Source organism: Lipophrys pholis, assembly GCF_963383615.2.
Source record: "Lipophrys pholis genome assembly, chromosome: 3".
Classification (NCBI taxonomy): domain Eukaryota; kingdom Metazoa; phylum Chordata; class Actinopteri; order Blenniiformes; family Blenniidae; genus Lipophrys; species Lipophrys pholis.
The window spans coordinates 23,964,310-23,990,729 of NC_137627.1; the positions used below are offsets into that span (position 1 = coordinate 23,964,310).

The 26,420-nt window shown below is 41.2% G+C and overlaps 1 protein-coding gene across 2 annotated transcripts; it reads right to left on the reverse strand.

Moving 5' to 3' along the window:
* Positions 1 to 246: 246 nt before the first annotated feature.
* LOC308107953 (uncharacterized protein) lies at positions 247 to 22,264 on the reverse strand. Of its 2 annotated transcripts, XM_080460569.1 has the most exons (13): positions 22,062 to 22,264; positions 20,155 to 20,197; positions 18,605 to 18,756; positions 18,094 to 18,239; positions 17,021 to 17,118; positions 16,716 to 16,923; positions 15,352 to 15,384; positions 13,786 to 13,901; positions 11,669 to 11,780; positions 10,480 to 10,681; positions 5,801 to 6,127; positions 1,440 to 1,584; positions 247 to 1,215 (listed from the first exon to the last, which is right to left on the reverse strand). In XM_080460569.1, exons 3-12 carry the CDS (start codon positions 18,721 to 18,723, stop codon positions 1,443 to 1,445), a joined length of 1,503 nt encoding a protein of 500 aa, XP_080316695.1. In that variant the 5' UTR covers positions 18,724 to 18,756; positions 20,155 to 20,197; positions 22,062 to 22,264; the 3' UTR covers positions 247 to 1,215; positions 1,440 to 1,442. The 2 variants fall into 2 exon arrangements, with proteins under 2 accessions (XP_080316695.1, XP_080316696.1); XM_080460570.1 differs by lacking the exon at positions 20,155 to 20,197 and having other exon boundaries at positions 22,062 to 22,220.
* Positions 22,265 to 26,420: the final 4,156 nt, after the last annotated feature.

Here is a 26,420-nt window from a genome sequence, read left to right on the forward strand (position 1 = left end):
TGAAATCTGATGTGTTTTCAAAGTGTTCCTTTAATTTTTTTGAGCAGTGTATATATATATATATACATGCTTTTAAATGACTATGGTTCTTCCATAACATATTTGGTGTTTGAAAACAGAGAAACTGAAAACAGAGCCATTCTTCTGGTAAACAGGTCCTGAGTGTGTGTGTGTGTGTGTGTGTTCAGTTTCTTCGTTGTAGCCTTTACTGCCAATTGCACCAAATACAAATACAGGAGAAGTAGTGCACACAAAAGAACTCCAGCATCTTTATTTTGTGATTCAAGTGGAGGACTGAAGAAAAATTTGTCTGAAGCTCAATCAACCTAAATTCCTTTACTTGTAATTGAGTACAATTTAATCAGTGTAGGAGGTAGCTGGATTTGAGTTGTATTTCTCTTATTTACACACTTCTTTGCGATTACATTCATGGTACCCGGAAAATGCGACGGGACAGAGTGAGATCTCAAAGTTTCGGTGTCTGATCCGCTGCCTGTTTATTGGAGTTTTTCTCTTTTGTACTGGCGTCTACACTTGTTTCTAAATTTCCTATGAAGTCATGAACAAGCTTATGGAAAACAAACCAAAACTATAGATAGAGAAAGTGAGTGATTGGTCTAAAAGTCCAAAACCTTTGGTCATTCATAGCAGGATTTATTTAAGTAGTGTATAGGCTGAAAATAAGTCTTCATCAGATTTTTTACGAATAATCACAATCATAAAACACAAGAATCTCTGGAGCTGAAAATGTTCAGAAGATTGCACATAAAGTTTTTTTTTTCTCTTTTAAAAAACATTGTGCATAAAAATATTAAATAATGCTGTAAACATGTTCATAATCCCCCATAATCCCAATCACACAAGCTCAATCAACAATAATCTCTGTATTTATATAAAAAATATATATGTAAAAAGTAGAAAACAACTGTCACTTGTTCCAAATATGAAAAGTACCTCTTCAAATGTTGCTAAACGTTCACCTCACAGACACACAGAGATATTGTGTAACGACACCAAAGCTCTCCAATAGACCCCTCATTCATTCATTCATTCATTCATTCATTCATTCATTCATTCATTCATTCATTCACTCACTCATTTACTCTTTTATTAATTCCTGCAACAGTGAATTATTTTCTTCCTGAGAAATAGAAACTGGTCAGCAGTGTTTCTTCTACTTTAGAGAAACAGTGTGGAGTCACTGTTAAACCTCATCTGCAGAAAGAAGAAGACAAAACACCATTACAAACTGCCTCAACATCATCATCACTACCATCACCAAGTATTAGTGGAACATTTCCTTCACACACACACACACACACACACACACACACACACACACACACACACACACACACACACACACACACACACACACACACACACACACACACACACACACACACACACACACACACACACACACACACAGAGCTTACATCTTATAGGTGTGTGTTGTCCTCTGGTACCAGCTGGCTCTCTCGGAGTGCAGTATTGATAGCCGGCACCAGGGCGGCGCTGTAGTTCAGCAGTCTGCCGTCATAAATCAGCTGTTCAGGAGTCAGCTCGGGTTGTTTTGGATCCCTGCCAAGTGACCGTTACCATTAGAATTCAGCCTCCTTGAATTATTTGACACATACAGGACTGTTTTCCCCAGTCTTCCAGTCTCGAGGTGATCAGCTGACAGCTCTGCGCCTCTCTTTACCCGGGTGTCCACAACATTCGGTGTCAGGTCAGACGAATTGACAATAAAGTCGGTCATCGAACTGAGACCCAGGGAGGTTTGGTACCAAGTACACTTCTGAGCATCCCTGTGTTCGAACACGGTGTCTGGTATGGACAATCCATGATGAGCAGAGGCCTTTCACCTTCTCATAGTCCAGGACTCGGTTGACTTGGCAGAATTTTCACACCTTCATTTGGTTTGGTTTGCGTTCAAGCAACACTTTTGGAGCCAGATCAAACGGCCAGGAAAATGTGACGTAATTACAACAGCTGCTCATTTGGAGGCGCTGTTGGGGTTCATTGAATTGTCTGGACTGAGAATGGAAGTCCAAGCTGCTTTATCCCGTGGTGGCTAGGCTAGTTAGCTCATGGCTAATGGGTAGCCACAAACAACTGCGATATAGTCGTTAGAGCAGACACCAGTGAGCGACTTCCTCACGATTTCTTCCTCTCTACTTCTTCCTCACGTAGGGTTGCCAACTCCCTGAAAAATCAAATAAGGGACACCTCACTTCTGTGTGTGAAACAATTTTTTTACTACCTAAATTTTAGTAGATGCTTATTATTTGTGATATGAACACATTGAAAACAGATTATTTAGCAATTTAGTTTTATTGCAAAATACCAAAATTAACAGAATAAAATCTGTATTTTTCTTAAAAAGAAACTTGTCTTGCTTCATAGAATAGAAATACATATTTCTTTAACAGAACTCCGTCTGGCTTAAATAACAACGGAATAAATAAAAAGTTACTTAAAATTGTATAAATTATAGAAAACAATAAAAAGTATAACATTCCTGTGATAATGCACATTTAGTGCAATGAGAAAAGTGCAAACAGAAAATCTGTGGAAAAGTTCTAAACATAAAATATTTGTTCCTCCAAGTGAATAACAGTAGGCTACAGTTGAAGTAAAAAAGAAAAAAGATTGAACTCATTACTACATCATGTAAAGACAGCCTATTTTGTTCCATTTGTATTTCTGTTGAGCTCTTTGCTGCAGTGAGGAGTTGTTTGTCTTTCAGTGTCACAGAGAAAAACTCTGATCAAGACATTTCATCATTTCAGACTGACAATGAGCTCATTTCTAATTAATTCAGCAGAACATTTGTTCTGCACACCAGTCCACTTCTTCTTCATGTCAATGAAATCCTCTCCACTAACACAGTATCAGCTGGATGCTGAGGGCAAAGGACACAACAGCCTGACGCTCTGTAGTGAGGTTCTGCAGTGAGGTTCTGCAGTGAGGTACTGCAGTGAGGTTCTGCAGTAAGTTTCTGCAGTGAGGTACTGTAGTGAGGTTCTATAGTTAGGTACTGCAGTGAGGTTCTGCAGTGAGGTTCTGCAGTGAGGTACTGCAGTGAGGTTCTATAGTTAGGTACTGCAGTGAGGTTCTGCAGTGAGGTACTGCAGTGAGGCTCTGTAGTGAGGTTCTGTAGTGAGGTACTGTAGTAAGGTTCTGTAGTGGAGTACTGCAGTGAGGTTCTGTAGTGAGGTACTGTAGTAAGGTTCTGTAGTGGAGTACTGCAGTGAGGTTCTGCAGTGAGGTTCTGTAGTGGAGTACTGTAGTGGAGTACTGCAGTGAGGTTCTGTAGTGAGGTACTGCAGTAAGGTTCTGTAGTGAAGTACTGCAGTGAGGTTCTGTAGTGAGGTACTGCAGTAAGTTTCTGCAGTGAGGTACTGCCGTGAGGTACTATAGTGAGGTACTGCAGTGAGGTTCTGTAGTGAGGTTCTGTAGTGAGGTACTGCAGTAAGGTTCTGCAGTGAGGTTCTCCAGAAGGCTGTTTGCAGTCACACACTCCTCATGAAGCTGTTGTTTGTTTATTGTTTATTCTGCCAATAGAGATTGGAAGTTGACCTGAGTCATAAGTGGCACATTGGTCATTGACTGTGGTGAATAAAAGGAAAAAAAGCTTATTGGTTATATTTAGAATGTTTTATAGTATTTTCTCTACCTGTATAATTTACTTATTACTTATCCATCCATACATTAAATATATGAATTGTTTGAATTTGTCGAATGTTGAATATAAAAATGCATATTTGTGTGTATACTGTAAAGTAAGTTTATGATTATGTATTTATTTGTAAATATGATCTATCAATTGTATTTATTATTTATATATATTATCTATCAATTGTATTTATTTGTTTCTAACGATCACTAATATTAAACATGGTTTATCACTACCCTGGCAGTTGTTTCATTCTTACCTGCCAACCAGGCAAAGCTGCTCAATGAGCTTCTCCATGTCATTGAAGGAAATCTTCCCACATGCAGAGAGCAGGCGGATCAAAAAGTGCGCCGGCACAGTGCAGTGTGTTTTCTAAGAGTTATCACGCACTATTTCCTCCCACATGTTGACTTCTTCTCATTCCTCCCTGTATTCCTGCAGCCGTCTTTATGTTTTTTCAGAGGAGCATTGCTGGTCGAAGGTGTACTATCTGAGTCTCTCACCATGCTGCTTTTTATCCTCGTCTGTTGACTTCCGGTATTTTGTTTGTGAGCAACTGTACCTCAACCAATGAGATAATTGAGATTCTGCACTGTCATACTCGTGTGTGAGTATGCTGTCAGCTCATTGGTCACAGAGCAGGAGAGGCAGTGGAATAAGTTTACCGTAAGTTTTGATATAAAGCGCCCTGCTGGTCATAAATTCCATTGATATTTTACAGACTATTTTTGAGTCTCACGTTAATACGGGACAAAGTGCGTCACTTTTCATCTCAATACGGGACGTGTACTTTTGTTTGCAAATATGGGACGATTCCATTTTTCAAGGGACGGTTGGCAACCCTATCCACACTATTTATTCCTCTCTCCATCTTCCTCTCTACTTCCTCCGCTCTACGTCTTACTCTCTTCTTCCTCACCATTTCTTCTTCTCTACTTCTTCCTCACTACTCTATGTCTGCCCACAAGATATTTTCAAACTTTGTCTGTCCGTTCTGCTTCTTCTGATTGCGGTTAGCTTTGTTTGCTTTGCTCTATGTCATGTCCTCTAACCCCGTCCTCTCACCCCGTCCTCTCACCCCGCCTGCTAGAAAGACCATTTACAAGTGAACAAAGACCCACGTTTTCAAGGGGACCAGAGATTGCTTGTTAGATCTGGTTCAGAGTTCGGGGGAGTGTTCAAAATCACCCAAACCTGAAGAGATCTCTGGTCTGTATCAAACAGGGAGATGTGAATGTGCCCTCAGACACTAATTCAGGTCAGTTTGGCCAGACCGTTCCTCCCAATCACCCCACCTCACCCACTCGCTCCAAGAAGGTGGTCCACTCTGAGCTAATGTTTGGTGCATCAGCACAAACAACAGTGAGAGTTGTCCTCCCTGCCACTTTAAGTCACAGAGAGGTTACCCTCGTCCAACGGGGACAAACTCCAACTGTGTGGCCGTCAGCCAGGAGCTTATGACTATCGCTACACCTGCAGGACATCTCTCACCAACACCCAAAAAGACCATCCCAAATGCTGTGCGTAAGCTGAGCCCAACTATATCTAATCGGTATCTTTCAACTTCCGGCAACAGCTCTGCTTCTCTTCAATTGATGTAATGTTTAATGTTCCAAGAGCCAGTTTCTGCTGCAGGGACCCACAACACCACATGGCTCAGACCGTACGGAATGCACCGCTCCACTGTGTTGGAATTTTCAGGTAGTGGACACACATCACAATTGCAGGTGAAGACCAACCAGAGGTGGGTCCAGGTGATCCTCGTCCATGCAGGGTACACTGGCTTGTGTTTCCTTGCCATGGGTGAGTTTTGGACTTGTTTGTATTTGCGGTCACTCCAGACCGGTCCACCTTACATGGCCCAACCAGGAGCATGTGCTGAGGACAGCACAGCTCTGAGGATCACTAGACCACACAAGCCCTTCCACCACGACAAGGCCACAGTCCAGAAAACAACAGTTGATCCATTTTTTGTCCAGCACAACATGGCAAGGGGCCATTTGCAAATGATTCAAGAAGATTGATTCATCGAAGGAGGTAAGATTTTCATCAAATATCAAGCAGAAAAAGCATCTGAAAGAAAAGAGACCGAAATTGGATGGATGTCGGCGGCACTACCTGATGTGGTACATGCGAGCTATATTCCTGTCGATCCAGGCGCAGCTTTGATGAGGCGACAGCACGCCGTGGACACTCGTCGAGAAGATGGCGCGGGGGTTGACAATGATCTTGAAGTTGGTGAAATGAGTTTCTTTGATGATTGGCTCTTGGTAGAGGTGGTCCAGGATGTTTACTCCAGACACGTAACCCCACAGACCAGCTGGGGGCGCAGTCTCGGGAGAGGGAGGTGGCAGGGTGCCAGTGATGGGAAAGACATTGTTCTCGAACATGTAACACTTGACAGCACTGTATTTCTTCTCCAGCAGGGGGAGCAGCGCCGACCAGCTGCCAACACATAAAAGACAGAAAAAGAAGAAGACATGTTTGACTTTCCGCTGCAGATCTCGGGTGAGAAAAGGAGAATTTGTTGGATTAAGAAAAAAAATCACATTAAGTGTAAAGGCATCCCCCCCGAAAGTGCTGCTGCATTGGCCTGGCCACTCATGTTTCTGAGTATAGTTTTACACCATGTGATTGTATTTTTGAATACTTCTCCTTTCATGAGTATTTTTTCAAGTCACACATTTTCCTCATATCTAAATACACTTTACTCCATCAAATAAACTTCACTGTTCTCACAATCATTAAGTTATGAGCCCAAAATACTCATGTTACTGTGATTAAGCAGTGTTTTATATTTTCCCATGGATATATTTTTACTCACATTTTGTATACAATTTCCACAATGTAACAACTTAGTTTCTTTAAAAATAATAACTAGTGTAACTAACAAATTACTAATACTGTCACTACAATAATCATAAGTAGTATTTTGAGTAAAGTGTTTTTTTAAGTTATACTTAAGTACAACTCTCACCATGTGATCTACTTTAGCTACTCCAAAGGTATTTTGGGTAGCTGTACCTTTGAGTACTTTATAAGTGTTATACTTAGGCCCCGTTTACACGACAACATTTCAAGTGAAAACGCATCCTCTTTGCGTTTCCTTTTCAGATAAGTTTCGCCTTTCAATGGCAACGTTTTGAAAACAATGTCCGTTCACATGGCAATGCTGAAAACTATGTAGTTAGCATGCCACGCCACAAGTTGGCGCTGTTGGTTGTTTTTGTATAGAAAGCACACACGCACACGCGCACACACGCACGCACGCATGCACGCACACACGCAAAGAGTATGATACACTATAAACATATAATACGCTGTGGCTGGTGGTCTGAACTGTGACGCTGGTGGGTAGTTAGAATAAAGCAGTGATTGAGTGTGATCACGATTTGTCCTGCTGGTGCTTCAGTCTGGTCTCTGACGGTACCAGAGCGAGTTGTTAGCCGTTACCATGTGTTGTGGACATTCTGGTTTCCATGTCAGCAGCCTTCTAGGGAGTCAGCTGTAGCTGCTTGTGAAGAGAGATTTCATATGATATTTGAAATAAAAAAAAGCAAGTAGGATACATCAAAGCTTCCACCTATTAAAGTCACGGCTCATGATTTTTCTCGCTTTTCTTGGAGCAAACAAACAATGTTTGAACTTGAACAAAGAGTCAGTCTAGTGGATCAAACATTCCTCTGATTCAACGTTTTTTTTTATATCATTATATAATTACTGGGATTACTGTGTGTTCTTGGCACAAAAGCCCTGGAAAAAGGACGGAACTCTTAGATATGACCCAGGTCTTGTGCCACTTATAGCACAACCTGGAGGTAAGCAATAAACCAGTAATAACCAGTAATCAACATTATAAAGCATATTGTCCTTTTAGGATCTATATTAGCATTAAGACCTGTTTTAATTAATTGTCTGTTAAGATGAAAATCAATCCATATAATTTTCACATACAATTTTATGAATGAACTATATTAACAAATAAATGTATTACTCACTCTGAACTTTGTACATTTAAATTGTTTCTACTTTAAATGTTTTGTTATATTTACCTAACTTTCCTTCTCTCCACTTTGGCCACTGTGTCGGTTTTTTTAATTCCCTCGCCCAACTCTCACTCCACAAGCTATAATCTACACACAGACACTGACACACCACCAGTGAGCTAGTTTTAGATATAATTCATGGTGCCAATCACCTGTTGTTACAATCGCTCACCAGCATGTACGACAGCGGCTCATCTTCCCTTCCATCAGGCAGAGCTGATATATTTCTGATATTTTGATGTTAGCTCCAGCAGCTCCAGTACTTCCCGAAGCAGCAGTATTCACCATCAACCAGCAGCTTATTGAAACTACTGAAACCGTGTCCTTTGGTTTTGCTATCTTTTCATTGTTTTTTTTTTCTCCACTGACGATCGTTGACAATGTTTTCCCCGCCATAAAGCTTCACCGCTTCTTCAGTTGTTTTTGTAGGGTTCACGTCACGCCTGATGGAAGCCCCTCTGGTCAAAAAGACCCACTTTGTAACAGAGAAGCAAAGGCAAATTCATGAACCGGAAAGTGAAGGCGATGTAAAAAAAAAAACATACCGATAAAAAAACTGTTACGTATCATCGCGTATTTGGTGGTCATATGGAAATTTGGGACCTCTTCTAGTGGGTGTATGCCGTATACCTGCGTATCACATAGATTACGAGGCTGATGTAGGCCCACTTGTTGGTGTTGTTGTTTGTTTTAGTAATGAAACCACACACACATGCAAGACACCAATGTGCTGTAAACGTCAACAATGGCAGAACACGGACATTCTAGTGGACACACGACCCAGTTGGATTGTTATTACGGTGACTGTCAAGATAAAAGCGCCAAGCCCCAGGAGAATATGGACTGGGAGTCATGACACCACGGAGGAAATATTGTTCTTATTGTCAATCTACTGAGCATGTGCACAACTACTACTTGTAGTTACCACGGGTGTGGTGCACATGTTCAGTAACACATGCAGTCCCTGTGGCAGAGAGGTGATTTAGTTTAACAAAAGAATGGTGCTTTGGGAATCCGTCTCTCTGGGAGAACCCAAGGGTGGCGAACGCAACTGCCACAGGAGCGTTTTAGAAAAGTTCTCAAAACGTTGCGTTTTCAGTGGCTCTGAGCTTTGATACTGTGTAAACGTAACCCCCAAAACGCTATGGAAGTTTTGTGTTTTCACTTGAAAACGTTGTGGATACGGGCCCTTATGCAGTTTACTTTGTAACTGTAAGTTTCCAACTCACACCATGTAGTCTACATTAGTTACTCTTATGATGTTAAAGAAAGAAAGCAACAAATTAAAGTTGCTCTCATTACTCTAATTCAGTAGAGATTTTGGGTCCTTGTACTTTTGAGAGCTTTTTGGACAATAATGGAACACAGTTCACACCATGTCATCCATCAGCTCCACCTAAACCTAAGGAGAGTAAGTAACAAGTTATAGATACTCACATCACTGGTTTTAAAGGAGACATATCATGCTTTTAAATCCTTCCTTTTTACATATAAATCATACAGTTGTGGTCTATACAACGCGAAACTGCAATGCTTGGGTCTGAATTCCTCATTATTAGAGCTCCACAGGCCCCTTTTCAACCCCTTTTCTGATGCGCTTCTGAGAGCAACTCGTTTTGGGGCGGTCTCTTCAAATGCAAATGAGACACTTCATACCCCGCCTCCTCTCCAGGTTGCAGAGGTCACACTCGGTTCAACGTCACCCTGTTCGGCCATCTTTGTAGTTTGATAGAACAGATACAATTATCTAGCGGCGCAGAAACTTTATATTCACACATTATTTACAAAATGTCAACAACGGAAGATTTGTCCATCCAGCCATACATGTTGGAGCCAGAGTCGGACCCGGCGGAGCGAGATGAAAATGACGATGATGCACCTTCAGAACAACGTCTTCATATGGATGTAACGCAATGGTGTGTTACTATATTTACACTAACTTCTCCATCCATGCCCACTACTACAATACTGCCTGTATTACAACGACTATTTAACACAGAAGTTACATTATAATCTAAAACGAGCACACAGCGCTAACATATGAAGACGGTGCAACTGCTAATGCTAACAAAACAATGACAGGGACGTCTTATCATCACACTTTTTAGCGTTATATACAGCTTACCGAAGTGCTCTGTTCGTCGTCTCCATAGATAGAAGGAACTGACCGCTCAATCAGACCAAGTCTTTCGGCAAATCCTTCTTTATACTGGCAGAGGTTGCTGAAGCAGTCGTCCTTAAAGTGATTCGCGCACACAAAAATGACCTTACCCACAGATGTGGGTACATTTCTGTGAAAAATAAAACTCAACCAGGCACTTCGAAAAGGTTCTGATGCTGGGAGACGGTGTAACGAAGCTTGTGGGTTACTACATCCAACAACCGAACATTTCGACTTATCCTCTCGTAACTTCGGCACCCTTAGGTTGGACTACAAAATCGCAGCGAGAAACAAAAATGGCGGATTGCTCGAAATGTCGATGTCCTAATTTGGCAGTTCCGCTGAGAATACTGTGACGTCATTGTTCAAAAAACGTAATAGAGAATAGAAAAATCGAAACCGATCGCAAAATATGACCAAAACAGAATATAAAGATATCAACGGAGCACCTGAAGAGACTACTTTGAACTTTTCTGTACTTCTAAACACTCTAAATATACAACAAAATGCATTTAAGGGCTAAAAAAGTGGATTTAGCATGATATGTCCCCTTTAAGAGTTATTTAGAGGTACTTTGTAAAGACTCTGACCTGCTGACTTTCTGGGGCAGAATGAGCTCGTCCATGTCCTGCAGAGCCAGGTATTCGGTCTGGTACATGTATCTGTAGAGGCAGTCATTGAGAGCAGGAATCTGGCCCATGTAGTGGAGGTCACCTGGACCGTGTAAGGGCAGCCAGCCCTTGGACACATTCACGTATCTGGACAGAGGCCAGGAAATCACCTCCAGGAAGCCTGAGCAGCACAGAGTGGAAGAACATGACCGCATGTCAGTGCCACGGACCAACATCACAGAAACGTTCTCATCAGTGATCACTTGTTGTTCTTTTACTGCCAGTAGCAGCAGGGCTCTCTCTCTCCCTCTCCCTCCCTCTCTCTCTCTCTCTCTCTCAGGCCCCGTTTACATGAAGTTTCAAGTGAAAACGCTTAATTTTTATCCGCTTTCGTTTTGGAAAAGTTCTGTGTTTACATGGTAGCGATTTGAAAATGATGCTTGTTTACATAGAAACAGCAGAAACACTGTAAAAGATGTAGTTTTTATGTTGCGCCACTAGTCGGTGCCGTTGTTTGTTTCTGTAATGAAACCACACACATGCAGCAGAGAACAATACACTATAAACAATAACAATGGGCGTACAGGGACATTTGTATGGACAGACGACTAAGTCGAATAGTTATTTTGAAAAAGTTGCATTTCCCCCATTTCCATAGGGACGGAGTCAGGGCATTTTAGAAGAGTTGGTGTCATGTGAGTGGAACCGCAAACCACAAGTTTCTGCGTTTTCACTTGAAATCGTTGTCATGTAAACAGGCTCTAAGTCTGTTTCTTTTTCACCTCCACTTTTTTTTTTTTCTCTTGAAAAGTACCAACAGTTATATTCCAGGAGGAAAACTGAGAGATCTCTTTGGACTTGTTGGTATTCATCAGTTATTATTCAATCATTCTGCTGTCTAAGTTCACTCTGGAAGGTTTTCCTCTCAGCGTTCATACATATCCGATTAGAGTTCATGAGAAAAACACTTTCCCATTATAAACGTCATTATGACTGTGCACTTTATTTCTGTGTATGAAGCATGAGAGGAACCTGAAAGAGTAAGTCAGTGCAGGAGGGAAAATGTTTTGTTTTTTATTTTTTCCCCAGATCTCTGTTCACACAGTAACACTGATCAACTGCTCCCGACGCAGCTCCACAAACACATAAAACATTAACACGGGTGCACCTTGTTGTGTGTAGTGGTCCAGCAGACGTTGGGTCTCTGGGCTGCAGTTGGTTTTATACACCACAACTCTGTTCACCCCGAGTAACTTCATCATCTCCAAACTCTGAACAAGCTGCAAGACAACAGAAGCTGCGAGTGTGAGCACTGAAGTATGTGCAAATGGTGAATGGGTTTCACTTACATATCGCGTTTTCACCACTTGAGTGGCCCCCGAAAGTGCTTCACAATGTCATTCACATTTGGGGTTCAGTGTCTTGCTCAGGGGAATCGAACCTGCGACCATCCGACTGAGAGACCACCACCCTATACCTAATCAGATCCGGTCTCAAATGTATTTGTACTTTGTTACTTCAAGGCTTCCACCAACAGCGTGATTTTTCGGCTGTCTGAGATGAAAGGTCGGATCGTGGGAGAATAGTTGTTGAAATCCACTGTCGGGGCTCAAATCGATCAGGCTTTGTACTCAGTTCTAGGACGGCCGATGTGTCGGTCGTAAGCCCACAACCACAATCCAACTGTCGGTGGTTTGGGGAGTCATGGCGGCAGCTGCAGTGTCATGTCAGCTTAAGCAAACCAATAGAAACGCAATATGACATGATGTAGTTATCCGCGCCACACTGGAATGCTAACATAACATGCTAGTACATGCTTACAAGTACTTACTTCAGTCCGCCTCTCTTTCTGAGCATTTCTGATCGTCTATGTTCTCCTCTTCTTTTCTGGGGATTTTTCTCCAAACATAAAAATACCACAAGGGCGAGAGTTCTGTCCATGTCTAGTGCCTTTATATTTCCTGAATGGATGGCGCATGCTGATGACGTTTTATTTCAGATTCAGCTCGTACTGTCTGTGAACAGTGTAAAGGCTTTGACGACCTCAACAGCCAGAAATCCCACCGTTTGTGGGAGCCTTAACTTGGTTTTTAAGTTAATTGCGCATTCGCCTTTAGCTAAGCCCCACCCTCAAATGCAAACAAACCAATAGCATTCAATTACTAGAAAAGCCATCTGGGACATTCCCAGCATAGAATCTTAGAGAGAACCATTAGAACTGGTGACACTTTCGAAAACTTCCAAGAATCTCTTGGGCAACACAAATTCAGTTTGACTTTGTTTCAGTCACTCATTACATTATAAAGTTGCACTTACAGTTGTTTGCAGGAAACAGAATTTTGTCTGTGTTTTAGTCGGGGTGTCATTTTCCTGTGCAGCCCGCAATGCAACACACTGTTCCCCACTCCATTGTGTGTGTGTGTTTTTGTTTTAATGTGCTGAAACCAGTTTGTTGTGCTGCCATCTTTGGCGCCCTCAGCTTTTAGACAAACTTTAAGCAAAGAGCGGTCTGCCCTTTGTCCGTACTAATGAAGCTGTACCATCTCTGCATGACTGACCTGAGACAAAATCATTTTCTTTCGGCTGATATCATGATTGTTTTAGAGTTATTGGAGAGGAAGGCATCCTCAGTAAATAATTCAATTACAATGTAATAACGATTAATTGTGCCAAATTACCTTACCGTAAGCTTTTTCTCATCCGCCTCCAGTTTAAAACATTGCACATCGCCTTCAGTTGCATAATGCTGACCTTGCTGAAGGCTCCTCGACGAGGCATCTCATATCGCAGCCGCCTTCGTTAGTGTGTGAATGTGTGTGTAAACGGGTGAATGTGTCAACAATGCTTAGCAGTTTGGGGGCTGCTCTATTGGTTGAAAAGTGCTATATAAGTAAAATCTATTTATCATTATATCCTTCAAACGGGCTCATTGCTCGTTTCCACCATGAAGACAGGGATGTCCAAAGGAAGAGGCGTGTCATAACCCTCATTCTTACTCTGCTTCGTTTACTTGAGTAAATGTTTTGGTGCCGACAAATCAAAAGAAACCACACAGCCAGGTAGACTGCAGACGAACTCTCCACAGGAAGTGAAAACACCAACGATTACTGAGTGATTCTTCACCGCCCAGAAAAGAATTGACTTTCAGTGTCACCTTCAGTTCATTATTGATTTACAGGGTGCAGGACACGAGTTTAATCTAAGAATGCTTCTTCAGTATGAATACGAAATTCAACTACACAGCAGACAACATTTCTCTTCATCCAAACAGTGACATGACGTTACCTGCAACACGTTGGTGAAATCAAACATGGTGGAGAGGCAGACGGTGAACTTGTATTTAAAGGAATCTGTTATGGCCTCCTGGTTCTTCACCTCCATGAAACTCTGATCCAGTTTCTCTGGAAAGCCACAGAAAGAAGACATTTCCACAAATATCTTTCGACAGTCAAAGAAATTGGAGTCGGTTGGCTACTTTATAATTAACCATCTCTGCAGCACTTCAATGGGGCTGTAACCGGCTGAGAGGGGTTGTAGGCCGTGATTGTCTGGTGGGTTGGGGGTGGGTGGGGGGGGGTAGTGCGGGGGGCTGTGATTGGCTGCGGGCAGATTGATACACACTGGGATTAAACTGGATCTCTACCTATCTTAGTCCGGCAGCATTAGCTTAATTTAGGCCCCATTTACACGACAACCTTTCAAGCGAAAACGCATCATTGTTCTGTTTTCGTTTCAGAAAAACTTTTTGTTAGAGTTGTTGCTGTTGGTTGTTTTTGTAATGAAACCACACACACATGCTTGTAGAGAACCATACGCCACAAACAAGAACACACACATTTGTATGGACAAATGACCAAGTTCAATTTTGTTAGAAGAATTTTCGCTCAAAAGAGATCAACAGAAAAATGTGTTTTATATAGAGACAGGCTACATGTGTGAGTTCATTTGGCTTTGAATTTCAAAGAAGACATTTTCCTGGGAGCGTCCTGAGAACAGGGAGTTCCGGAATGTGTTATCAGTTGCAGTACCATAAATTTTTATGGTCAGATAGTCCAATTAGATGGGAAAGAGGAGTATAGGCTTCACAGGAGTAATAAGTTTCCCTCAATATTTTCTCTCAACTATAAAACCATCAAGTTGAAAATGGACTGGGAGTCATGACACTCTGGAAGCAAATATTGTTCTCATTGTCATTGTACAGAACAACTATTTCCTTTGGCCATGGTGTGCATGTGCAGCAGCAGTGTCTTTGAAAAGTTGCATTTGCCCTGTTTATACAGAGATGGAGTTGGAGCGCTTTGAAAAGTTGTTTTCCCCTGTTTCTATGGAGATGGAGCATTTTCGAAAAGTTCTACCCTGGGAACAGTTTTCAGTCACTCTGAGCACCATTGTCACACTGACGGACACCCAAACCACTTTTCCATTTTCAGCTGACAAAGTTGTTGTGTAAATGGGGCCTTAACAAGTTTCTGCTAACAGCAATGAATTGAATGAAACATGACGAATGTTGAGTATGAATCTATATTATATTGAATATGATATGATCTATGTATATTTCAGCAGAGATCCTGCAGATACATTTGCACAAGTTGATAAAACAGATGTTTACCATCTTTGTTTTTTTTTTTGTTTTTAGAGAAGATTCAGGGGTTTTTTTTTGGACCACTCTGGCTCAACTGAAGGACCTGGTAATTTTCCAATCCCAGGTGGGCGGTTCGATGCCGTGTTCTTATGTCAAAGCAAACTTCAGAGAAAAAATGAACTTGAAGGTGTTCTTTGTGATGTCTCTGGAACCATACGAGCGATTCAGAGATATCATCTTTCAGACAGCGGGGCTCCATGTTCTCTTACCTCCACATTGTCCATCTGCAGCTTTGGGCATCCCTGCAATGTAAGATTGACAAAGTCAGGGTGAGAGCAGCAGAACAGGTGAACGCAATGGACACACCAAAACAAGCCCCATTCTCTTAGGGTTAGGGGGTTAGGGCTAGGGGGGTTCCAGGGTAGAGGGTTAGAGGGTTAGGGTTACAGGGTTTGGGTTAAGTCTAAGGGTGTTAGGGCTCGGAGATTTGGGTTAAAGGGGTTCGGGCTAGGGGGTCAGGGTTTTATGTTAGGGGTTAGGGTTTTGGAGAGTATTATTGGAGTGTATGTCTTGTGTAATCTAAGACTGATGAGACAAGACCTGCTGTCAGATTCTGTCTGATGATTAGAAACTCGCTATGTAAATACAAGAAGAAATCAAGTAAAAAAAAACACTTTTCCAAAAACAAAACAAAAGACAGAAATACGGTTATCAAAAACAAAACAAAACTTCTTACATTACACACACCTACAAACAACATCAGTTCTTTTGGATTTTTGTGGAATTCATTTTATTTTATTTCACACGTTCATTCACGTAGTTTTCTTACTTTGTTTGTAGCTTTTTTTTCTTTTGGAAAATCTAGTCAATAAACGTCAAGCTGAATGTGATTACTTTATTTCTAGATTCATCACATCAACTTCAACATTATTTGTTAATTGTAGAATATTTTAGCTCTCCGTGCAAAAAAATTAAAACAAAACAAAGATATTACATATTTACAGAAATAATTGATTAAACCTTTTTCTCCTGTTTTATTGTGTTATCCTGTTCTTATACAGTTATTCTCTGAAAGAATGTGTCAGCAGCAGTTTTATGAAACTACAGAATGTTTCTACCATTGATTAATATTTAAACCCGAGAGCACGACTTATCCATGATTACAATGCATTAAAAAGTCAATATTGAAAGAGAAAGAAATGTTTGAACTGTTGAACTTAGTTAGCTGTTGCTCAGCTAACTAAGGTTGAACTCTTTATCAGGAACACCCTGAAAGAGTTAATTTAAAATCTGAAAGATTTCAGCCTTAAAGCTTGTTGAAGAAGATTTATACACTTCAAGGCTTTAAAGTCACTACCAAGGGTCATTATTGTGTCCAATGACACGATCATACATCAAGAGATGAAAAGTAAAACAGAGCAAACACACAGTTTCTTGTTTAATTCTCTACAGACGATGTAAGTACATCCAGATGAAAGACTTGAACTGGACCCAAACTGTTTAAATAAAACCAGGCTCCTTAAATTAAACCTCACTGCTTCTAACTGGACCATGATGTGTGTGAGTGTGTGTGTGTGTGTGTGTGTGTGTGTGTGTGTGTGTGTGTGTGTGTGTGTGTGTGTGTCTCCAGTACCTTCCCCTGCAGACATCACAGTGATGTGGGAGGGTGATTGACAGGCGGAGGGGACGGGACACATGATGTCGGCTGTCCCGTAGGCGAACTCGAAGTGGTCTGAGTGGACGCTGCTGAGGCCTTCAGCGACGTGCAGCTCCGCCCGGCAGCAGAAGAGGCAGCGGTAGGCCACCGTCTCACTCCGCAGCACCACCGCGATGAGACGGACCTGCGGATGGAAAGACATGTAGTGGGAGGTCCTGTGGGACCCACTGAGTCCTCCTACCCACCCACCACCATCACCCCCCTCCGAGCCCCTCCCCCACCTTCTTAATCTTGAAGCGGTGGTCCAGGTAGGCTGATATCAACAAAGTCTTGGTTCCATTCACTGGTAAGATGGACAGCTCCCTCTCCGGAGTGCCTTCTGAGGAAATCAGCAATAAAATACATTCAGACTGGAAGTGACACACATTGAAAAGGGTTTTGTGGGTTTTTTTCTTTTGCAAACTGGGACATTTGACCTGAACATGTTTGAGGTGAATGTGCTTCGACCCTGACTTCCTTTTTCCTGTAAGCTCATCCTGTACAATTATTGTTTCCACCATTTTGTTTAAAAGCAGTTTTAAAAGGAAGCAGAACAAAAACAAAGCGTCACGGCAGAACCATGAACGACGTCAAATCTTTGCTCAAATGGACTCAAATGCACACACACACACACACACACACACACACACACACACACACACACACACACACACACACACACACACACACACACACACACACACACACACACAATGCATGTTACAGATATTACAGATTTTGCTGCTTTCTAACTTTGTGACTAATAGAAAAGGAGAAACTAGAACTACACTCAGTAGAGTGCAGACCATCACCAACGCCACATTTGTTTACGGAACCGAGTTAGCATCGCTAGACTGTTAGCTGTAAGCTCATATGCTAACGAGCCTGTCAGATCACTGCGTGAAACACTGAGCAGGGGCACACAGATAAACCACTACCCAAGTCACTCACACCGGTGTTTCTGGATACTTGTCGAACCGCGATATTAGGTGCGAGCTCCGGAGCATCTCTATAGCAACAGACGCTGATCTCCTTTGATCGCCTACATGTGGTGCTTCTCCCATCTGCTCTGTATGTGCCATTGTTTTGCAGTCTTTTGGGATTTATTCGCAAATGGTTAGCCGTTAACGTCCCAAAATCTAATTGTTTTGTCCTTGGATGATGACAAGTCACCCCTGAAGATTTCATGCAATTCGGGTTGATAGTTTTCGCAAAAAGTTGGTAAAATACATACATACAAACCAATAAATGCATACACTAAGACGAAAACATAACCTCTCTCAACTTTCGTTGGCGAAGGCAAAAAGAATCTAACCGAGAACGGAGTGATTTTGTCTGGACTCTTGGCAGCCAGGTCCAGCCTTCTGTTCAAGGTTGGCAGCGGGTTTCTCAGATGTTGTCCATGAAGTGTATGGAACACTCCGGTAGAACGACAGCCAGGACTGGACGTTCCGCTCAGATCTGCAGAGGAACCACAAGATTCAGGAGAGAACGTCTGTCATCAAACTTATTCAGCGCTTCCTATAAATGAGGATGTGTTATTGAATCAACACAGACTCGGAACAGATTTTGGACAGTGTCAGCAGGAAAAAGACACATGCATTCAGATGTTTTGAGATCGGATACAGGCCTCATTCATATGTGTAAATAAATCAGAGATGGATCTGATATGTGTCAATGTAACCACCGTGTAGCCAGGCTGATCAGATCTTCTTATCATCGTGTTTCTGACGCAATAAAATCTGAGACCATCGGGCTTATGTTGTCACATCAATTGCGAATAAGGAAGAAAACTAACACAGAACGATCTCTCTCACTGGACTTACCTGAAGGCCCACATCAGCACGGTGACAGACAGGATGGTGAAGAGAGGACTAATGTACATCAGCGTCTTCAACCGCTTCAGGACTGGTCTGACTGGTCTCTGCAGTCGACTGTGAGCCATCGCACTGCTCGTTTCACCTCACAGACTACAAATCTGGAAAAACACGTTGACCCTTTAGATTTCTTGACCCTCCGAGGAAAACAGCTCATCCTTTAGACCAGGGGTGTCAAACTCAGATCCTCGTGGGCCGCAGCCCTGCACGTTTTCAATGTCTCCCTCCCCTGAATGTCCTGATGGTTCATCATCACATTCAGCACAAAGCCAGATAACGAGCTGCTCATTGCAATCAGCTGTGTTGAAGCTGGGAGACATGCAAAACGTGCAGGGCTGCGGCCCTCGAGGCCTGGAGTTCGACACGTGTGCTTTAGACTGAACGTCAATCTGCCCACAGGTGTTTGGAAATGTACGTACTGATGTATGTACCGGTGGTTTATGATGACATGATTCTTGAAAAAAACTCAAGTCATCCTGGAGGAAATAGAAGTAGTTAGTTTTTTAGTTGCTGATGAACCAAAAGTTTTCATTATAAAGAAGTTTAGAAGGGTTAGAAAATAATATTGGAGCGTCTCGTTGCGGAGCGCAATGCAGCCTCACACTGCCTTGCTCAGCGGCTGCAGCGCCTCAGCCTGCGGTCAGAACGCGAAACAAGACCTGGACGTGACGTTAGTTAAAATAATGTTACCATGAAAAATGTGAAAAATAAAACGACGATGGAAAACTGCTTCTAAATTATATCGGACGTAGCTCACTGACAGCGGAAGACAACAGCAGCGCTCTCGAGAACCGCAGTCTGGCTAATGTTCTGAACTAGAACCTGGTTCTTTCCGGTGGAAAAGCCCCCACTTATTATCTCATTACCACACGTCATCTTTTTTATTTTTTTTTCTATGGCCACTCCGGACGCCATACAAAAGTTCCCCATTTGGAATCTTGCAGTTTTTTTTAAATTCAGTGTTTAATGTCAGTACTACTTTCTTTCACTTTCTTTTTTTTCTTTGTTGTTGCATTTTGTATTTGGTTGACTGAATAAGCTATTACTACTACTGCTAATGATATTGTCATGCATGCTGCGTAAACTGCTGGTCCAATAGGAGAGCGTAAAACTTCCAAGATGACGGTGACCAGGATACGATCTTACAGCAGTTGACAAGAGGAAAACGCTGTATGGACCTGATATTGGTAAAAAAAGAAAAAAAAAATACACGATTTTTCGGCAAAACGATGGGAAACATTCTGAAACTGCCAGGAACAATGGCTTTGAGTGGTGAGAGCAGGACCATAGTTGAAATTCATAAACACTGCATCAATATTGACTTTGGCAATGTTCCAGAAGATGCTTGGTTTCATGCAACATGCCACAGATGATTAGTTGAGAGAAAGCACTTGGATTCCGTGAAGAAACATAAAAAAGAGCATTCAGATGTTAATGACACACAGGAAGGCGAAACTGCTGAAACTCTGGGAAGAAACTTTGGTCCAGGATGGGTCTACCTATTGTTTCCTCTGGTCCTGATCTGCCTGCCTTGTGCATCATCTGTAAGAAAGTGGATAAATACATCACCGTGTCTGGAAAATGCATAAAAGGATCATTGTTCACTGACGTTATCAGCAGGTGTTAAAAAATAATGTCTCTCACTCTCTCTTACACACACAAAAAACACTTTTTCTATATTCTATTTAGAGTTGTGATGATTTTGAATTTTTCATCAGGCCAGTTTGTACTTGTTTTGATATTCGGTACTTGTATTTTGTGTTTTCAGAGTGTTTATTTTTGTATGTTATACTTGTTGTAAAGCTCATACAAATACAGACAGTCATCATGTAATTATCTTCCTTCATTAAAGGTGAAGGACGACCTGGGGATGTATAAAGCGCAAGAGGAAATGTTACAAATCAATGGTCAAACTAGATTAATTAATTAATTATTAATTAAAAGAAACTAAAATCTTCCAAAATAAATAAATTAATTGAAAAACATGAAGGACCACAGTAAATTTCTGTAAAAAGGGTCCAGCTATGGAACACTCTCGACAAGGACACAAAAGGTTCCGAAACACACGCAAGTTTTAAAAACGCGATTAAAACAAGGTGTTAATTGAAGTACAATGAAATGACAAAAAAGCAGTGTCAAAGTTATGTATTTAACTATTACATTTCTTTAGGGTGATTGTTTTGTTTAGATTAGTTTTATTATTGTTTTATTTTTTTAAAATATAACTGACACATGTGAGTGGCTACGCAGGCCGCTCTGACTTTATTTTCATTTTGAGACTGTGTGTGGTGGTGTGGTGAATCAAAATGTTTCTGGATACAGTTTAATGCCATGAGAATCAGATGATAAAGGACTTTGGAGCATTCCAGTGTGGATCACACTGATCTGTTTGTCTGGTGAAGAAGACCTCATATGGCTTCATTTATCTCGTTCAGTTCATTTAAAATCTGGACAATAGGACACAAAATAAAAAAAGACGTAACAGAAATGTTAAATGGAAACTGTTTCCTGTTTCCGTTTAACATTCCTGTTATGTCTTACTTGTGTCTTAAGTGTGTTTTAAATACGTGTTGTATTTTATGTAGTGCTGTCAAAAATAACGCGTTCATTCAATTCATTGATTTGAAACGTTTAATTCATTACATTTTTTTTTTTACATAATTATCAGTTTGGTTTATTTCCGTTTTGTTTTTATTATTATTTTTTTTTACTCTCTTGCTGGAGCAGCAGCATGTGCAGCGTCTCTAGATGCAGCACTTTGACTACACAGCAGCAGAATACCGAGAGGAATAATAATAAGGTAGAAAGGTTCACTTTAATAAGTTACCTGACGGCTCTCTCTGTCTCTCTCTCTCCCTCTCTCTCTCTCTCTCTCTCTCTCTCTCTCTCTCTCTCTCTCTCTCTCTCTCTCTCTCTCTCTCTCTCTCTCTCGGATATTACAGTATATTATTGCCACTTTGTTCCTGTAGTAAGTTTACCATTTTCTTGGACCGGCACGCTAACAAAACCCAGACTTATGTTACATGTTTATTAATTCATTAATTCACGTTTTAATTTTTTAGCTAATCTTAGAGAGAAACAGTTTCACCAAAAGCTAAAAGGACGTTATAAAAATAGTCTTTGAATTTAAATATAGTCACTGTGTGTTGAGTCGACATTAATTCCATGGTTTTCCCTGAATAAATATTCATTACAAGCTTCAGTCTTCAGTAGAAAAATTACAATTACAGCAAATTGTGCAATTAATTATTTAATCTTATTTTAATCGATTGACAGCACTAATTTTATGGTTTGCGGTCGTGTTAAAGAAAAAATGTCTGGCACCGCTTGGGGCAGACAATAAAGCTTATTCATCTATCAAAAAACACAAATATTTCACTCTGAAAAATGAATAAAGAAAACTCACCACTCGCATGGAAACCTCCTTTTTGGCAGAAGATGAAAACAAAACACTAAAGTAGAACTAAAACTCCAAAAATCCGAAGTGCTGAACCAACAAACTCGCTTGTATGTGTGTGTGTGTGTCTGGAACTGACTCAACCAGAAGACTGCAACAGGAGGATGTGACCGAGGGAGGGGTGGACAGGAATGTTTAACGCATTTAACGCTACTGCGCAAAACCCTGAATGTTGTCACAACAGGTGTTGTGAGAACAGCTTTCAGAATGAAGGAGGAACACGTGAAATTAAGAAAAAAAAGAAGTGAGGTCCAACCCAAAAAGAAAAAAGGTATTCTTCTTCTGACTCTCAGTCTTTTGTCACCATGGATTTAAGACTTAAGACTTTGTTTGAAAGTGCATACAAAGTGATTGTCTCCACAGCACCACAATAAAAGCCTTGATAACGCCTGTGTGTCGTCACGTTGACAAGAATCTGGAGGACATTCTGTTGAGCTATGCTCTCATTTTGTTATGATTTGCTATATGCTACATGTGTTTTATTATAGTTTTTGTTTGCAAGTTGTCAATGGCAACGCTGATCGATCATGTGACTAATGCTGATCTAATTGCTGATGTGCAACACAAGCGTAAATAAATATGGTGTGTGCCCGGTGTGGGTGACCACAAAAGAGGAAATAGGTGTCTGTGCTGTGTCTTATGCCACGCTGAGAAAATGACTCTGCTAACACATTCATTCTCATCACCCGACAAAGATCTTTCTATCCAATGTCTTTCCACGAATCTGTACTCCATTTCACACTTTTTTTCCTCACCCTATAGTTATAAATACAAGGTAATAAAGTTCTGTAGTTTCAGACCTCAGCTTGTATTTATGTTTCCCACCTCATGATTTCATCCAGAATAGTTGGGACGCTCAGAGAGAACCGCAGCACAGAGAACCGCAGAACCGCAGCAGAGAGAACCGCAGCACAGAGAACCGCAGCAGAGAGAACCGGAGCACAGAGAACTGCAGCAGAGAGAACCGCAGCACAGAGAACCGCAGCACAGAGAACCACAGCAGAGAGACTGAACTGAAGGTTTGGGATTCAATAAAGTGAATTCTTCTTTTTGAACATGAAAACTGGCATTATGTTCCTGATATTCTGCCGTCGAGCCTGTTTTGTTGTCTCCTGTGTGTCTATCTATTCATGTTGAGAAGAGATCAGAGGTCTGCAGCCTGCAGCTCTGGAGCCACATGTGGCTCTTCAGCTCCTCTGTAGCGGCTCCATGCAGCGGCCATGGAAATAAACCTTTTGTTTTCATTTTTATTTTATTTGCTTTCCACGCTGGATTTCAAAAACAGTTTAATCTTGATGACAAAAACAGCTGAACAAGGTGAAACAGCTCAAACAGCCAGAAGAGGTGGAATTGCTAAAAAAGGACAAAATAGTTAAAATCACTATAACTTTTGCAAACCAAGTTAGAATTGATAGCATGATAGCCATTAGCTCACATGCTAACTAGCCTGTCAGGCAGCAAGATCACTGCGTGAAACCCTGAGCAGGGAGCGTCTCCATGGCAACAGAGACTTATCTCCTTTGATCTCCTCATTGAGGTGCCTCTCTCATCCGCTATGTACAGGACAATTAATTTGCCTTTTTTGGGGATTTATTCTGAAACGGTTCGCTGTTCACGTCCCAAAATCAAATAGCTTGGTCCTTGGATGATGACAAATCATCCCTGAAAATTTCATGCTATTCGGGTTAATAGTTTTTGCGAAACTTTGGTGAGATACATACATTCATACAAATCATTCATGCATGCATGCATGCATGCATGCGTAAATAAATAAATAAATAAATAAATAAATAAATAAATAAATAAATAAATAAATAAATAAATAAATAAATAAAAACACACAGATGCCAACATAACCTTCTTGTCCAACTTACCGTAGATATATGTAAATCTAGTTGGTGCTGTTGGTTGTTTTGGAATAAAACCACACAAATCTGCAGCAGAGAACATTACGTTCTAAACATTAATCCCTCGACACCTGAATTTATTTTCAATTAAACAACACTATAAAACAAATAATTATTTGTCTTTTCAATTTCAAGCTGATGCTAAATGATGTTGAGATTGCTAATTTGTCCATGGAACGTCGTGTAGGTCTTGGGTTTACACTTTATAGATACAAATGTATTTACAGTAATGTTTGTTTTTGTTTCATTGAATCACTTCAATCCGGATAGTTAACATGTTTTGCAGCTCCAGACACATTGTATTTGGCGTAAAATAATGAAAACGGCTCTTTTTGTCATAAACTTTGCAGACCCCTGGAATAGATCAATAAGATAACAACTAAACCCCGATGGAAAAGATGAGACTGACTGATGAAGACATGAGGAGTCGAAACTCTTTAACAAGAGCTTTTAAAACCCTGAACATTCAATCTAAATAGATGGAGCGAACATGAACTGTCGTTGTGGTGCGAGAGGAGAACTCAGAGGTTGTATTTTTGCTTTTCAGAGCTTTCCTTCCTGAAGAATAACGTTGATGTGGAAAGGTCAAAGGACGAGGGAAATGAGGGCTTTCCTGGCCGTCAGAGGTGTCCTTTGGTCATGGTCAGTTCGAATATGAGTCAAAATAAATACAACCAAAATGAAAAATGAAGTAACTCAATGTTTTGGAAAGTACCCGTATTCTTATTGGAATGTAACAATAGCTGAGAAATGTTGGATTAGGGTTAGGGTTACGTGTCACCGCTGTGGGTTTCTGATCAAGACCCTTGACCCTTCATCAGCTCCCTGGAGCACCATAATGTGGCTACACTGCCTTGTCCTAGGAATAGGATGCGAGAAAAATAATAATTTCCCCAAGAGGATTAATAACGTTGGATTAGTTAGTTGGTTTATTTGAGAAACGCTCAGGCGCCATCTCCTTGCAGATGGCAGAAACGCTGCTACTGGTCATGAGCTCCATGCTCGTAGTAACTAGTAGTTCTGCACTGGCTCAGTAGAGACAATCAGAACAATGTTTTGTCCGTGGTTTCATGACTCCCAGTCCATATTCTCCTAGACTTGGTGGTTTTATAGTTGACAGTCACCGTAATAACAATCCAACCGGCTCGTCTGTCCTCGAGAATGTTCTTGTACTCTCATTGTGAAGCCTCCCTTCCACACTGAAGTGTGCATGTTCAATCCGTAACTAAGAGTCTTTTCCAATCACTATGTTTCTCGATGAACTGGTCGGAATGGGACCTACATGCGATTTATAGACCCTAACCCTAACCCTAACCCTCACTCATATCCCTTACCCCAAGCATCAACAAGAAGAATAAATTGGGTGCAATCCAGCTGGAGAAAAATGTACACAAACTGCTTGTCTGAGATCATGTTCTATTTGGTCTCTAGTTGGTGTTACAGTGTAAATAATATAAATATTTTGTGTCATCAATGTCTAGCCCTAACCCTAACCCGACACCTTGTTCTTTAGACAAATAACAATGTTAACATACTTTAACATCGATTTGAAGGCTATAACATTGTAAATGAATTCAGGCATCAGGGGTTCATGTTTAGAGCGTATTGTTCTCTGCCGCAGGTGTGTGGGGCCCAACATGAAAACTACTTCGTTCTCCAAACGTTGCCTTGTAAACATGAAACCTTTCTGACACGCAAACACAAAAAAAAATGCATTTTTACTTGAAAGGTCGTGTAATCGGGGCCCGGACTGGTGGTTCAGTCCCGTAGGTAGAAAGGTGGTAGTTGCTGGTGATGGATGACATTTAAAGAGGAAACCTTGGAGTCCACCTGCTTGTGGCTTTTTCTCACAAACCTCAACACTGTGATTTCTTCTCAAAAGTCACAAGGAACAAGTGGGAACTGGGAAATTAACAGTTTTTTTTTTATTTTTTATTTTATTTCTAGTCTCTCACACTGACAGTTTCAGATACAACTTGAACTCATTGACTGGAATGACCGTCCTGGGAGGAACGGCTGCCAACGTTTCTGACGCACACAACATGATAATAGTGCTTCCACCTGGACTTCCTTCAAGTCGTAACGGAGTCTTCCTGCTTCGAGACAAAAGTCGAAAACCTTTGGGGAGTCATTGACTTTCACCGTTGGCGCAGGACGTAGCAGAGGAAGACATCACAACCATTAAAGGCCCGAAACCCGGATGTCACGAGTCAAGGATGTTCTATGGAAACTGAAGGATATTTCATTAGGTACTATGGTTTACGCGTATGCTTAGATCCTGAAACTCTGACCGTTCATTCTAGGATAAGGTTGTTCTGCTATCAGCCTGACACATGATGGCAAAGAGTAGGACTCAGCAACGCCGGAACAACAACAAACTCACACAGCTTACATGACGCAC

What these genes read in the sequence shown, in the direction of transcription:
- LOC308107953 (XM_080460569.1), bottom strand. Translation starts at nt 18,723, where the DNA reads ATGGCTCACAGTCGACTGCAGAGACCAGTCAGACCAGTCCTGAAGCGG. An exon ending in GTGCTGATGTGGGCCTTCAG is followed by an intron (nt 18,240 to 18,604) that starts GTAAGTCCAGTG and finishes GTTCCTCTGCAG; the next exon opens with ATCTGAGCGGAACGTCCAGT. An exon ending in GCTCGCATGTACCACATCAG is followed by an intron (nt 1,585 to 5,800) that starts GTAGTGCCGCCG and finishes GTCACTTGGCAG; the next exon opens with GGATCCAAAACAACCCGAGC.